General features: G+C 41.8%; 2 protein-coding genes across 2 annotated transcripts in view; one reads left to right on the plus strand and one right to left on the minus strand.

Annotated features, from left to right (window-relative positions):
- Positions 1-8,577, minus strand: part of FAM13A (family with sequence similarity 13 member A) — a 356,989-nt gene extending 348,412 nt beyond the window's left edge. The window contains exon 1 of the mRNA XM_032332873.1: positions 8,364-8,577. The gene's annotated coding sequence lies outside the window, so the exon portion shown is untranslated. The remainder of the gene's footprint in view (positions 1-8,363) is intronic.
- A 216-nt stretch (positions 8,578-8,793) lies between these two features.
- On the plus strand, positions 8,794-12,440 carry TIGD2 (tigger transposable element derived 2). Its single transcript, XM_032332879.1, has 2 exons — positions 8,794-9,169; positions 9,344-12,440. The coding sequence occupies exon 2, from the start codon at positions 10,238-10,240 to the stop codon at positions 11,813-11,815; it is 1,578 nt and encodes a 525-aa protein (XP_032188770.1). The 5' UTR covers positions 8,794-9,169; positions 9,344-10,237; the 3' UTR covers positions 11,816-12,440.
- Positions 12,441-16,357: the final 3,917 nt, after the last annotated feature.

Consider the following 16,357-nt stretch of genomic DNA (forward strand, 5'->3'; position numbering starts at 1 on the left):
GTGGGTGTTGGTGGGTATGGATATATAGGTGTATATATGTGTGTATACATATATATTCAAATTATTAACTCTAAAAATCTGCCCAAACCACAATATTTGTAATATGCTGTGATTTAGGATTAAAGCAAAGACCGAAAATGTGCATCTGTTTTGGGTTAAGGAAATAAGAACCCTGAGGTAGTTTTGTGAATCCCTTAGTAAGTACACCATAGTTAATTTAAAAAAAAATAAGTACAACCATAAATATATAATCCACCCTCATAAATGCTCTACAGTATCATTATATGTGTATGAATTAATCTGGCCTTTCCCACCACAGTTGTCTCTTAGCTAGCTATAGCTCCTTTCAAAGCCTCCTTTCTTAGTTTAAGAGATGATAGGTATTTCCTTCTAATTAAAAGATGCAGGAAATAATAAAATCAAAGCTAGTATTAGTGCTTAGTGCAGAGTGTTAGGTACTCTGCAAAGTGATTTAAACACACTATTTCAGTTCATCCTTATTAACAAAACCACAATCAGTATGATTTTTACTCCCATTTTCCAAATGTGAAAGGTTTTATAAAACCAATAGGAGATTCCATTGCTGATAGGTGGCAGGAGTACGAACCAGACTGTTTCTGGAACCCCAAAAGTTTATCACTAAGATAAACTTTTATTTTATCACTTATTTATCACAGCTTGTCACTAAGTATTGCCTATCTGGTCTCTTCATTTTATTGTTTACATGCTTCCAAAACAATGATTGAGATAACTGTAATATAAAAAGAGAGTTACCATTAAAACATTAAAAATTTTAAAATACAGTCAGTAATAAGAAAACGACAAGCACTAGGAAATCAAAATGAATTACCTATGGCAATTAAAGCACATTCTTAAGCTGACAGATTTGTGCAAGTCAGTGCTAAAATGGACATATTGAGTTCTTAAGTCAGAAAAAGCTAAAGTTCATCTGGAAGTCACATTTTTTTTCCCTGACGCTAAAAATACTCGGAATTTATCATATGAATCCTTAAGTAAAAGGACAGTATCTTCCAAACAGTATTTTCTTTTTTTTTTTTAATTTTTAATTTTTTTTATTAACATACAATGGATTATTAGCCCCAGGGGTGCAGGTCTGTGAATCTCCAGGTTTACACATACCTTCCCCATTGTCCATAACCCAACCACCCTCTCCCTACTCCCCTCCCCCCAGCAACCCTCAGTTTGTTCTGTGAGATTAAGAGTCTCTTATGGCCAAACAGTATTTTCAAGATCAGTTGGGCTAAAAACACAAGATACTCAGAAGGTTATTATGTCTCTCATCTAAGAAAGCCAGTGGAGGAAGAGTAAATTGGATTATTCAGCACTCAAAATTGTAACTCTATTATAATCAAGATAAAAACTGAGCTAAGGAACTGGATCAACATTTCTCCCCCCCAAAAATACATAAATATAAAAAATACATAAAAACATAAATAATAGGGGCGCCTGTGTGGCTCAGTGGGTTAAAGCCTCTGCCTTCGGCTCGGTCATGATCCCAGGGTCCTGGGATCGAGCCCCACATCGGGCTCTCTGCTCAGCAGGGAGCTTGCTTCCCTTCTTCTCTCTCTGCCTGCCTCTTTGCCTACTTGTGATTTCTATCTGTCAAATAAATAAATAAAATCTTTTAAAAAAGAACCATAAATAACAAATAAGCACAAAGTGACTCTTGAGTCAGTCATCAGAGAAATGCAAATCAAAACCACAATGCCATACCACTTCACACACACTAGATGATAAATCAAAAAGATAATAACAAGTGTTGGTGAGGATGTGGAGAAATTGAAGACTGCTACAGTCTAAATGCTTATGTCCCTCCAAAATTCATATGTTGAAATCCTGATGCTCAGTGTGATGGCATTTGGAGGTGGAATCATGAGAATGGGACCCTTGTGAATGGAATTAGTGTGCTTATAAAAGAAACCCAGGGGTGCCTGGGTGGCTCAGTGGGTTAAAGCCTCTGCCTTTGACTCAGGTCATGATCCTAGGGTCCTGGGATAGAGCCCTGCATTGGGCTTTCTGCTCAGCAGGGAGCCTGCTTCCTCCTCTCTCTCTGCCTGCCTCTCTGCCTACTTGTGATAGCTGTCTGTTAAAAAAATAAATAAAATCTTTAAAAAAAAGAAACCCTTACTCTTCCCCCCATGTGGAAAGATGCAGAAAGAAGGAACCATTTCTGATCCAGGGAGTCCTAACTAGCCATCACACTGAATCCGCTGGCACCTTAACCTTGGACTTCCCAGCCTCCAAAACTGTGAGAAATAAATTTCTGTAGTTAAGCTACCTAGTCTGTGGTAGTTTGTTCTAGCAGTATGAATGAACTAAGACAGGGTACCCATACACTGTAAAGATGTCACCTGCTTTAGAAATAGCTCCTCAAAAGTTTAAACATAGGAGCACCTGGGTAGCTTGGTCAGATAAGCATTTGCCTTCAGCTCAGGTCATGATCCCAGGGTCCTGGGATCGAGTTCCATGTTGGGCTTCCTGCTCAGAAAGGAGCCTGTTTCTTCCCCCCTATGCTCAAGCTCTCCCTCTCTCTCAAATAAGTAATTTTTAAAAATCCTTTTAAAAAAGTTTAAATATATGACCCGGCAATCCCAATCTGTTATATATCTAAGAGAAATGAAAACATATATCCAAATGTCCGTATGTACAAAAGCTTGCACATAGATGTTGATACCAATGTTATTCATAAGCATCTAACAATGGAAACTTAAATGTCCAACAACTGATGAATGGATTAATAAAATTTAAAATGTCTATATAATGGATTATTCAGCAATTAAAAAAATGATGTACTGATAACATACATAAAATGACATACTGATTCATCCTAGAAAAGGAACCTTGCAAACTTTATGTTAAATGAAAGAAGCCAGCCACAAAGTACACATATTATATGATTTTATTTATATGAAATGTCTACAATAGGCAAATCCACAGAGACAAGTGGCTGCCAAAGGCTGAGGAGTAGGAGAGAGGGTTGGGGGCGAGAGGGATGGGAAGTGATTGCTAACGGTATGGGATTTATTTTTGGGTGATGAAAACTTTGAAAATTGATTGAAGCTGTTTCAGAAGCATTATCATGGGGCCTTTTTAAACTAGAAGCATGGAAGCCAGGTATTAATAGTGGTCATCTTCAACCGTAAGAGAATCTAAGAATTGCATTGTGATATTATCTACATAGCTAAATAAGGGATAGTCTCAAAGCTGAATAAGTTTATCTACCAATGATTATCATTTAAGCTTTTTGGACCCTAGATCCTTTGAGGATTTGCTGAAAGCTTGGAAGAAGTTAGGCATCATGTTACCCTGAGGAGCCTAAACAGCTTCATAGACATTAGAGGAGGACTCTCTATGACTGCGGTAAAATAAGACAAAAAACAAGGTCACTGCACAATTCCGTTTGAATAGAAATGTAAGAAGGGAGTGGGAACTGCAGTGCAACCACAAAAATGACCAAACATCCCCCCGTCCTAGCTTGCAGGACTGACTACCATGACTGACTACAATGACACTCTAGCCTCGCCCTCTAGATTCTGGAATAAAAATTAAGATACTCAAGATCAAATTGCTCCTGCCTTCTGAGAGCTCCCAATCCAGAAGAGATTCCTTACTTCCTGAAAGCCTCCCTAAAATCACCTTACCCAAATCCTGTAACAAGCTCCATGGTTTTCCAAAGTAAGGCTGGGTCTCCCTTGCTGCGGCAGTAAGCCCAGTTTTGACAACAGGTGTATTACTGGTAATATTTGGCTGATGAGAAGCAATAATAAAATATAATATGCTATTAAGAGTACATATAAAATTTTATGTATATTAGGACTTACTGTTCTCATTAAAAAATGTATACACACACACTATATATGAGATAATTACATTGATATAAGAAAGTCAACGGCTATACCCCAAAATGTTTAGAGTTATTATCTCTGAATGCTGGTATGCTTGTTTTCCTTTTTGCTTTTCTGTATTTATTTTCCTTCAAAGATGGTCTACAGTTTAGGAAGAAAAGTGGAGGGTAGAAGAAAAACTCCCTTCTAAAAGAATATATTATTAGAGGGAAGAACCCATATTCAAAATGGTTGTCAGTATGCAAGGTGTTCAGACTTTAGCATGTTAGAATCACTTGGGATGCTTGCTGAAAATCAAAAATTCCTGGACTCCATCCTTGGAGTGAGCCCCAGAAGCTACATTTTGGACCCCAGGTGATTCTGACCCATCAGGTCTGAGAAGTAACCTTGGGGAGAAGCAGGGTTTTTGTTTTTGCTTTTTAAAATTTTTTTGAAGATTTATTTATTTTTTTGAGAGAGACAGAGAGCAGCATGAGTGGTGCTCATGGTGCACCACGAGGTGGAGGGTGCGGAGGAGGGGGTGTAGGGAGGGCAAAAAGCAGACTCCCCGCCAAGCCAGAAACCTCATGCGGGCTCCATGCGGGGCTTGATCCCAGGACCCTGGGATCACAACCTGAGCCCAAGGCAGATGCTCAACTGACAGTCACCCAGGCACCCTGAGGAAAGGTTTCTAGACAAACTAGAACATAAGGATGTACAGATTAACAGAGCAAGGAGAGGATGTTGTAGGCTTGTAGAACAACAGCAAGCAGAGTCAAAGCCCGAAGCTACAGGTGCTGAGGACAGGGAGCATGTGTGGTCTGGTGGTGAGCAGCCGCTTTCAATAAAATGGATCTGACCAATCTAAAGGGACTGAGGGCTCATTTAGAGAACAGCTGGAAACCAGGCAGGTTTCAAAAGGTAGAGTGGGTATACAAACTTCACTCAAGTTTCCAACCCACATTGCCACCATCACTTAGCAGATCACCAGTCTCCTCAATATGTGTCCACAAGTTTTTCAGAAAGCAAGTATAACTTTTCCTTAAACATTTCCACCAGCAATTTTCTTTTCTTTTCTTTTTTTTTTGACTGTATTAAAACTTTTCTATCTTCCTAGGAACTCATCCTCTTATTTCTGCCTATGCTGCCAGTGAACTGACAACCTATGGTCAGCCAACAAGGAAACCTAGAAAACAAAATGAAGTTTAAAAGCCTCCTAGTGGGCATCGAAAGGACTCAAGACTATGAAAAAAAATCACTATCTTTCAATATCATGTTAACAACTTCTTAAAAAAAGATAAAGGATTTTCCAGTGAGTAATCTGATCTTTCACTTGGTTCCAGAAATTTTCAAGTGGAAGAGTATTTCTACTTTTAGCCATATAAAAGGAATTTTTATATTAAAAATGAATACCTCAAACTTTTGTCTACAATACAAGGTAAAATAATTTTACAGCTAAAAGAGACTTCAAAGAACAAGTTTTCATTTTAGTTCTACTTCCTGTTTGCCCCCCCAAACACACATGCCTGCTTGTGCATACACACTCTCCAAAAGAAAAATAAATTATATTTTAGAAATTCCCCTGAAAATTGAATGTCCCTTAAAGTAGGTGAATAGTTATTGGTTTTTGTGAAATTATTTCAATTGACAGTAGTTTTCAATTATTGAGAGAAATACTACTTGATATTAAATCGGTTTAATGCTGATTTAACAGTATCATGCCCTTATCTTAAGCTTTAATTAGAGTAGCTAATTTGAGTTACTTATACAAAAATCTCCAAATAAATGAGGGTCACTGATAAAGTAAATGAAACCCAAAAAGAAAGAAGTTCCTTTAAAAGTCACAATTTACTCCACCTAGAGATTATAACACTATTACTATTGTAACACTATCAAGCATAAAGCATACTACTGAAAATGAGGCCACAAAATGTATTTGCATTGATATTATCTCAGCAAGAAAGGGAATTTGGAGCTTCACTTTCAGGTGAATTGGGGTAGCTTCAGAAAACCAACCTTCCAACGAACCAAAGGCTATGTCTGATGAACACTGTTGCAGATTTAAGGTACCCTCACAACTAGAAGGCCTTTTTGGTAGGTTAATGTCAAAAATTCCATTTTGGGGAGACTGGGTGGCTCAGTGGGTTAAGCCTCTGCCTTCGGCTCAGATCATGATCTCAGGGTCCTGGGATTGAGCCCCACACTGGGCTCTGTGCTCAGCAGGGAGCCTACCTGCCTCTCTGCCTACTTGTGATCTCTGTCAAATAAATAAATAAAATCTTTTTTAAAAATTCCATTTTAAGAAATGACAACTTTATGCAAAAATCATCAGTTTTTCCTCTTTCCACATCTTTGAGAGTTAAAGACCTCACTTCTGATGGTGTGGCAGAGCATGTTGCTTTTAAAACCAAACAGGTCTGGCTCTACTCTCCGTTCTGCCACCTACGTTTGACAGATTCACATACTTTTTAGCTTTTGTTTCACTGTACATAAAACAGAGGTATCCCCGATAGTACAAGTATTAGGATTAAGGGCTATCATAAGAACCTGGAAGGAAAGAGATACTGGGGCAAAACTCCCTAAGAAGTGAAATGTCTTCTGATTAGAGAATAAACTGCAGCGAACAGTAAGGGATAGTTAGAAAAAAAACAAAGGATACAAAGTTGCTCTGTATGATAAAGGAGTAAGAATCTTCAAGATCTCACACACAGCTGAGAGGGAAGGCGAGAGATGATCTTGAGATAGAAAAATGTTGGAGAAAGGAGAGGATGGCACAGAAAGATGGAATAAGGCTACGACCCAAAGAGAAGAGCAGACAGTAAGAAGTTACCTGTGGCCAACCTGGCTCCTAACAAAACATGTTCTATTTTAAGGTCCTCCCCTCCCCCCGCCCCCACACCTCTTGTACTTGAATATAAATCCGCGGCAAATAGCAACCCCTTCCCCTAATAAAAAAGAAGTCAGAGAAAACTAGCTTCTGTAAAGACACAGCTGTCTAGGGTAAAATCTCATTAAAAGTCAACTAAATACAACCACCTTGTGTGAGGCGTTTTGGGGAAATCAAGGCGTGTGGGCCGTGTTCCAGAGCTGAACTTACACAAGGTGATGAAAAGGGAACCGCTCTAAGAGATAAAGGCAGGAGCAAGCTGGAGAAGCAGCAGAAACAGGAAAATGATCCAAGTGATATCTGGAAGGAAATTAAACCCCAGAGATACTGGCGGAGGGAGAGAAGAGTCAGGGTTTGCTTTATTTAAATATATAATTGGACCCAGTGACGCCAGTAGGCTGGCGGGCAAGGGGAAGCCAGGCTGCTAACTTCTGCTTACAAGCCACCTCCGCTGGTTAGCGCTCAGAAATGTCAGCTCTCTTCCCGTATGAGGAATGGGTAATGTATCAGCTACAACTGTTTTCACGCTTCTTACAACTGCGGGGGGTGGGTGGGGGGAGGTAAACTTTTGAAAGTGATACAAAACTAGCATAAAGTTGTACTTTACCAAAAACAGTCAACCCACAATGCCAAAACTGCCTGGTTGATCGATCGGGTGAAGGGTGGGGGAGGGGGAGGTCTACCTTCAGGAAAAGCAGGTATTTGTCAAAAGCCACTTCGCAGCTTAACTAGGAGCCCAACGATTTTCCCTCATGCCAGACACAGCGCGGCTGCGGTTTTCAGGAAGGCAACTGAGCAGTTTGGGCGGGGGAGTCAGACAGTTAGAAGGCTTAGAAGGAACATCTCTTTGCTGCAGTACGAATGCTCAGGTCAGTTCCCTTCTGAAACGTTTTTAGCAACAATCTGGCCTTTGCAAATAAATGACGAATTACTGTGCTACTTTATGTTAACGAAAATGGCTAGACATTTACGCTCAGGTGTTGGAGAAACTTTAGCCTTTTCCAATTTTCAAAGTATTACACACACACACACACACACACACACACGACAGAAAGAAAAGGCTAAATGCGTTTCCTTGGTAAACAGGTGCTGCGGGAGGAAGGTGCAGCCACTCCCTTCCCCTGGGAAGGCTCCGAGGGCCCCACAAGGAACCGAGTCCGGGAAGGGTTTTGAAAAAGCATGGTTCATCGCAAACGTTACTAGTGCACAGGTGCTGGCATTCGGCCCTTTTAGAAAGCCAAGATAGAAACGAACGGTATCTCCACTTATAATAAACCAAGGGACTCTTTGTCAAACTGCAGTTCCCTTTTATTACCGAGAAGCAGAAGGAGTAAAGGGGCGGCAGGAAATTCATGAGGGAGCCTCCCACAGCCTCACGCGTCTCCCAGGTGCAGTCGGTTTTGCACAGGGGCCCCTTCTATAGTGACTGTGACTTAAACCCTGGAGCAGCGCACCCAGGGTGGAAATAGTCGACACCCGGTTTGACCAACCCCTCCTGCGCCTTAGGGACCCCGGGCTTGCTCAGGTAGGTGTTGCAGAGTGTAAGCCCTATAGCTCCTCTCCTGAACCCGGTCCCCAAGGGGAGCCAGCTTTCCTGCCCTCCGCCAGCAGGCGCGTCCGCTCGCTCCTACCTTCGCTCATGATCCTGGCTCGGACTGGCCCAGTCCCAGCTGGCGGGCGCTGGGAGGCGCGGGTGCAACGGCCGCTATTTGTAAACACGCCCCACGTGCGCTCGGCCAACCCCATTCGCATTCCGCTCAAGGCACCTGAGGATGCGCAGCTTTCTCCGGAGCCCTCAGAGGGTGCAATTTTTATTCCACCTGAGAGTGGAGAGAGCCTCGCCCGCAGAGGAGAGCCACTGAAAGAAGGGCCAAGACAGAATGGACTTGTACCGCCCCCTGCTGGTCGGCGAACTAGTTGGCAGCCCCGAGCAGTCAGGCCATTAGTGAAACCCACGCGGCGCCTAGAGACGCTGCAGTGGCGGCCCCGCCCCCTCCCGCCCTCTCACTGGAGACTCCGCCCCCACGCCGCGCGCACTCGCCCGCGCAGGCCCCGCCCCCTCGCCGACACAGCGTTCCTGCGGGGGCGCGCGCGTGCACCCTAATCCCCCGCCTTCCGGCTCCGGCGGCGACGCTCGCCCCTCGCCGCCGCTGCCGCTACCGCGCCACCAGTGTCAGCAACCCTCTAGAGACTCCATTTGCTTTCAGGGCAGTCTGGCCGCCGCGCTGTCTGGCGGAGAGCGATGCCCCCGGCCCGCTGACTGGCGTCCCCTGGGCCAAGCGCTCGCTCGCTGCGGCGGTGACACCCTGGTCGCCGGCGTCCACGGAGGAATCCGGGCTCCCTCCGCGTGAGCAAAGACGTCCCGCGCTCCGGAGCTCGCCCTGCGGGGAGAGGCCCTCGCTAACACGGCTTGTCTCTGACCTCTTAATTTCAGGAGGTAGGCAATTCAGGTCCCGCTGTCACTCCAGATAATGCCTAAAAGCATTATTTGTCGGATTTTGTCATCACACTGATAGGCGGCGTTAATTTTCTCAGTACAGTTTCAGGATAGATATGAGTAATGCCACAGACCCTGATATTGAAAAAAAATATTTTTGGTATTTTCCTTTAGGTTTCGGAGGCACGGAGTGCTTATACAGCTCCCCACAGGAACTACTTCTGTTGGCCCATCGAGGATCATCTTTCACCAGGATTATTTTAACATCTTCACTGAGCCTTCCACCTCATACCCTCTGCCATGAGTTCTGATTTCTACCAATGAAGTTTTTAATGCTTTCTTTAATCATGTGACACCACCTCTTGTCCACCTTTTGCCTTTCCAGTTGCCAAATACATTAGGTGTAAGTTTGTGTCATGTTAAAGTACAAAGTTTTCTGCTTGTCCATTTTCACCTTATTTGCACTGCTCACTTCTGTCCAGCTTGCTTTACCTCGCTTGCCTATGATTTTCATAACCACTCACTTGATAATCTCTAGCAGTCCTGCCTAGAAGAGGCAGCATTCCATACAGTGCACTGCCTGACAAAGACAGAGGTCAAGGGATGAGTTTTTCCATTATTTGTTCCTATACGTCCTGTCTATAAGTCCTCTCTTAAACTATTCCCTAGCACATTTCCCAAAATAGCCCCACCTGAGTCTTAGTTCCTTTAGCAAAGTATCTCATCTGTAATGATGGCAAGAACTGAATACAAAATAAGACTGTTTTAGAGACCTTGTTGGTACGGTATTAGTTGCAATCTCCTTTGAGAGTGCAGTACAGGAAAAGACCTCAGACTGAGTGAGGAGGAAGAAAGAAGACAGGGTTAATTAAAACTAGTCCTTGTAGAAAGAACTTTGTAGGCTTTAAAACAGCGAAGTGAAGAAATTCTTGGTAGGCCAGGCTTGGAAATTGACCAGCACACCGTCCATCTAGGTCTAGGCGGGGTCAAGAAAGGGATCATAAAACCCCATTTTCTAGTCTCACTGTATTCAAGTCTAAGTTGTTAAATATCTTTCTTGTTCTTAAAATGTTGGGGAAACGTAAGCGTGTGGTGTTGACAATTAAGGACAAGCTTGACATTATTAAGAAACTTGAGGAAGGCATCTCTTTCAAAAAGCTTTCTGTGGTGTATGGAATTGGTGAATCCACAGTTCGTGATATTAAAAAGAACAAAGAAAGGATAATAAACTATGCAAACAGTTCAGATCCTACGAGTGGGGTATCCAAACGTAAGTCAATGAAGTCATCAACATATGAGGAACTGGATAGGGTTATGATAGAGTGGTTTAACCAACAGAAAACAGATGGGATTCCAGTGTCTGGAACAATTTGTGCAAAACAAGCCAAATTCTTTTTTGATGCTCTGGGGATGGAAGGTGATTTTAATGCGTCATCTGGCTGGCTAACTCGGTTTAAGCAGCGCCACGGTATTCCAAAGGCTGCTGGTAAAGGAACAAAGTTAAAAGGAGATGAAACTGCTGCCAGTGAATTTTGCGGTAACTTTCAGGAATTTGTTGAGAGAGAGAATCTACAACCTGAGCAGATTTATGGTGCTGATCAAACTGGATTGTTCTGGAAATGTCTACCATCAAGGACATTAGCTCTTGAAACTGAGCAAAATACCTCTGGTTATAGATCAAGCAGAGAGAGAATCATTATTATGTGTTGTGCAAATGCCACTGGTTTACACAAACTTAATCTTTGTGTTGTGGGAAAAGCAAAAAAACCCCGTGCATTCAAAGGAGCTGACCTTTCAAACCTTCCTGTCACTTATTTCAGTCAAAAAAGTGCATGGATAGAACATTCTGTTTTCAGACAGTGGTTTGAAAAATACTTTGTGCCACAGGTGCAGAAGCATTTGAAGTCTCAGGGGCTTCTAGAAAAAGCAGTGCTTCTTTTGGATTTTCCCCCAGCACATCCAAATGAAGAATTATTGAGTTCAGATGATGGCAGAATAATTGTGAAATATTTGCCACCAAATGTCACAAGTCTAATTCAACCTATGAGTCAGGGAGTTCTAGCCACAGTAAAAAGATACTACCGAGCAGGACTTCTCCAGAAATACATGGGTGAGGGAATTGACCCAAAAATGTTTTGGAAGAACTTGACAGTGTTGGATGCAATTTATGAGGTATCAAGAGCTTGGAACATGGTAAAATCAAGTACCATAACCAAAGCATGGAAAAAACTTTTCCCTAGCAATGAAGAAAATTCAGGCATGAACATTGATGAAGGAGCTATTTTAGCAGCTAACTTAGCAACGGTTTTACAGAATACAGAAGCCTGTGAACACGTTGACATTGAAAATATTGATCAGTGGTTTGACTCTCGGAGTAATGATTCAAGCTGTCAGGTGCTAACTGATAGTGAAAGTGCTGAGGACCAGGCCAAGCCTGCAGAACAAAAGCATTACAATAAGACTAGAAAAGCAGATCTGAATCCAGAGAAACATATTAGCCATAAGGCTGCACTTGAATGGACCGAGAATTTATTGGATTATCTAGAACAACAAGATGACATGCTTCTGTCTGATAAACTGGTATTACGGAGGCTTCGAACGATAATAAGAAGAAAACAGAAGATCCAAAATAACAAAAATCATTAATAATACTCTTAAGTGTGTTTGTATCTTTGTGACTTTATCTGCAGTGGAACTTCATTATCATGTTTGAAGTGCTGTGGATTTCAAGACTAAATGCATTTTATAAATGATTTTAGGATTAGACACCATTCTGGATTACTTAAATTACTGCCCTATCATGTTGATTCTAGTAAGTGAGCATTGCCCTATAACTTGTTTGTTTACTCTTTCTAATCTGTATTATAATAGTTAGATCATAAAGTACCTGAGGCCAGGGATCTTTTGTCTGTTTTGTGCCTGAATTTCATTGTGTCTAATAGACGATCATGCACACTCTAGGCAATCAATAAATCTTACTTAAATTGAATTTTTATGACTTTCTCTGAACTTCAGTTTCCAAATGAAATATGTTGGGGGGTAAGTTTCTGTTTCCATGATGTTATCACCTGCTGAAAGTTTTAGAGCTTAACAAAAATTATGCTTGATGTATTTCACTGTGAAAGCAGAGAAATAAAGGAAAATAGTCTCAAGCTTAAATATGGCATTCTATACCAACAGTATTTGGGCAGTCAGCAGTTCATTTTGGCCATCTCTGAATATAATGAAGGAAGAAGAAATAAAAAAATGTCTCCAGGGAAAGGGCTGGCACTTCACTTTTATTCCATGTGACGGTAGGGAGAGTTCCTTCATAGTTGTGGAAAGAATGCCATCCCTGTTCCAGAAAAATAGATTTTGGTTCCCAAACCATTGTAATTAGAAGATATAAGAGTTAAATTTTATTACCTTTTATTTGGATCCTTGATTACTGTAGATATACCAATCATTTTTCTCTTTATTAAGCTGTTTGATATTATGTAACACTTAAAAGCTTACAAAGTATGTCATTAAATTTTCATAGCATATTTTTTGGTGAGGATACTGAGAACATAAGCATACATATAATTTGTGGAACCATCCATCTCATGAATGGTGGACTGAAATTAAACAACATGAGAAAGACACTATAGAAGACTAAGGGCTGTGTGACCATGGCAGGTTATTTAACCCATATGTAAAATAAGAATACATGCTTTAAAGAGTTTTTATGAGGAGCAGATGATTTGATAAATGGATTTTAAGTAATACTGGCTTAGAACAGGACCTAGCTCTTTTTTATGTGCTAGCTCCTGTTACTGTGTTGCTGAAACTATGAGTTTCAAAAGTTATGCTGAACAGATCCGGTGCTGTGACTCAACTGTGATGTTGCTGTACTGGAAAACCTTTAAAGGGAAGTGAGATAAAAGACAAGTAACTAGCTTTGGTTAAAATACAATAATAATTTATTTCAGTGAAAACTGGAAGGTTAATCCAATTTAGAAGTCATTTCCTGACCATCTACTGCTAGGCACAGTGAGGTATGCAGTCACATTTGAAGCATCTTAGGTTGAATTATAAAAGAAATGGGAAAGGAATTGTAATTTCTTTACTCCCTGGCCTGCTAATAAAATAAACAGATGTTGGTGTTGTCCATAGAACAGGATCTATGTTACTAGTATTGGCATAATTCACTGAAGTAATAAAATACTTTTAAAGTAGATAAAATAGTAAGTAGGACATTTGAAATGTTTTATCAAATTATCGTAACATAGGATCAGTAGAAAAATTCAGAGCAAAAGAAACGTGAAAGAAAACCCTGGTTATAGTAATTAAGCCCAGCCATAAAAATGGAATTTTGTTGTGATTGATTTGAGATTTTAGGGCCCCTGACCATTCTTCATGAGGCTGTCATTAGAACATAGGATTCTGCCTTTTTGAACTGAGGCTTTGGTTCAAGAAAGGCTGTTTAAGAAAACCAGTAAGAATCCACTTTCTTTGGGAAAATTAGTATATTAACACAACTTTATCATCTTACACAATTTCAGTTCTTGGATAGGCCTGAGGAAATGAAGACTGTAGATGGATGAGTCCTGAGGCTATTTTGCTTCTTGGAAACTAAGGGATTCTGAAACCTAATAATGGTAAAGACATACTTGAATGTTGCTTTGCACTTCTTTGTATTATCTTAAAGAATAATACATCAGTTAATTGGGAAACTTTGGGTGCTCAGTCAACATAGAAGAGTTGGCAGGGCCCAGATCAACAGCCACAGTCAATTTAAGCAGAATTATAGGATGATATGGCAGTTTTTCTGGTATTCTTTTTGTTTTCACTCTAGCTTCAGGCTGGGCTGTACAGTCACTTCATCATGAATTTTCCGGATTTAGGGAGGATCATAGTGGACTAAATAGCCCAGATGACATGAAGCAGTATACAGCTACTTAAATCACAGGCTCAGAGACGCTATCCCTCCAGTGATATGGCTAGAGCCACATAAATCAAAGCCAGGACCTGCACTCCCAGTTTGGAGCTCTTTTTTTTTTTTTTTTTTTTTTTTAAAGATTTTGTTTGTTTATTTGACAGAGAGAAATCACAAGTAGATGGAGAGGCAGGCAGAGAGAGAGAGAGGGAAGCAGGCTCCCTGCTGAGCAGAGAGCCCGATGCGGGACTCGATCCCAGGACCCTGAGATCATGACCTGAGCCGAAGGCAGCGGCTTAACACACTGAGCCACCCAGGCGCCCCCAGTTTGGAGCTCTTTAGGAAGGCCATCTCCACTTCTTACCTGGTTGTTTTGCAAAGTTGACCTTTTCTTATTTAAGTACATACTTTACATCCTAAGCAATGATATCTGCAAAGTCACAAGTGTTGTGTGCCAATCCTGGTCTTTTGCTAGTTCAAATTAAAGTAAATGTAAAACAATCATTTTTAACAACTTGTCCATTTGTAACCTAAAATCACCTTGCATACCTCATTGTCACACTGAGAAACGTTGGCCGAATAGGGTTTTTGAAGACAAACTGGAATGTGAACACCAGCTTCTCTGCTTTCTTCCTAGATAACCTTGGCAGCTTTCTGATCCTCTCTGAATCTACTTCTTCAAATGTAAAAGATTGGTAGGTTATACAGGCACACTCCAAGCTTTTACAAACACCAACTACTGAGCAACCCTATGGCTGTTGATTGTAAACTCCTGGTCTCCACGCTTGGCCCAGGCATGGGCACACCTCTTGAGGTCTAAGGCACTGCCTCATCAGTGGGAATGCCGGCTGGGGTGTCTGCATGACTTAGGGGGCAGTGCTAAGCCCTACCCCTCCCAAACTCCTGGGACTACAGTGTGTGCTGTCAATCACAGGGACCCATTAGTAAAAACCAAAAAACACAGGTGGGGTCTGCTCCAGCTGCAGTCTCAGATAACAGGACTCAAAGAGAAATGGGTTCTTCCAAGCAGTTGAAGACATACTTGTGAGATGATAAGCTCCTGTGCTAAAAGAAGAAATGCAAACTGCCTGTGCAAATTCAGTGGGGGAAGTGAAGGTAGATTTAGACCCAGTCATGAAACAGCACCAGCAGGACTAGTACCAGCACCAAAAACACTGTCTCGCTCTAATTGATGAGTCTAGGAGTCACTGGGCCTGATTTGCCCTGCAACATCCTAGTTTACAACTAGTTCTCCTAGGGTAAGTGTTCTAATGCCCCTTTTACTTTTAAGGGTGTCCCAGTGTAGAAGAGAAGAAGATGGTTTCCCCAGCGATGACCCAGAGAAAGGAGTTGATCTGTCCAAAGTCACATAGTGACCAAAAAGGGAGTAGAAGTTCCTCTCACCTCCAGACAATGTGGCTTACTGGCCAAGGGTACAGGCTCCCTCTAGACAATGAGCCTCCCAAGAGATGGATTGTAATCTCTGTCCTACTTCATCCTGGACCCCAGCACAACACCTGCCATCTTGACACATGTGGTAAATCTCTTATTGAAGTTCTGTCTCGGAGTGCCTGGGTAGCTCAGTTGGTTAAGCAATTGTATTCTGCTCAGGTCATGAAGTTCTGTCTTCTGGAGGACGAAGAGTGTCCCTACTTCACATGCTGAATGTCTTCCATGTGCCAGGCACATTTTGTGATCCTCAAGACCAATTGTGTGAAATGTAATACTTCATCTGTTTCACAGGGAGCCCCCAAAGGGAGCTGGTAGAGACCCATCCAAACATTCATGTTTGAGACAAGGTCAGAAATCTCAGCCACTGAAGGAAGCTGTGGTCCTCTGTTCCCTCTTGTTGTAGGAATCTATGAGTTACTCAGCCAAAGCCTTTCTTCACACCACTTTTAGCATCCAGAAATGTGTTGGGTGTGTGTGATTCCAGAGAAAGCTTCCACTAGTAGTATTCCCCAGATGGTTGAGTATCACTGTAAATCCACCAGGCTCATAAAATCCTTGAATGAAGTTCCATGCAACTGACAGGCACAGTCACCACGAGGGCATCTTTTTAATTCCCATCTGATCAAAAGATCAGTCCTGAGGGTGGGGGGGGTGGATCCCACCATGTCTCTACATGTCGCCAGGGTGGCCACCATCCCTTCTACATGGAAATCACTCGGGGCACTGGAGCCCATCACCGTTGGTGGCTCCTCACTGTTTCTCCTTGCATGTCAACCCAAGCCCTAGCCCACCTAGCTTTCATGCTTATGTCAAGGATGTACTTGTTTAGTATAATTTGG

This window comes from Mustela erminea, chromosome 2 (assembly GCF_009829155.1).
Source record: "Mustela erminea isolate mMusErm1 chromosome 2, mMusErm1.Pri, whole genome shotgun sequence".
Classification (NCBI taxonomy): domain Eukaryota; kingdom Metazoa; phylum Chordata; class Mammalia; order Carnivora; family Mustelidae; genus Mustela; species Mustela erminea.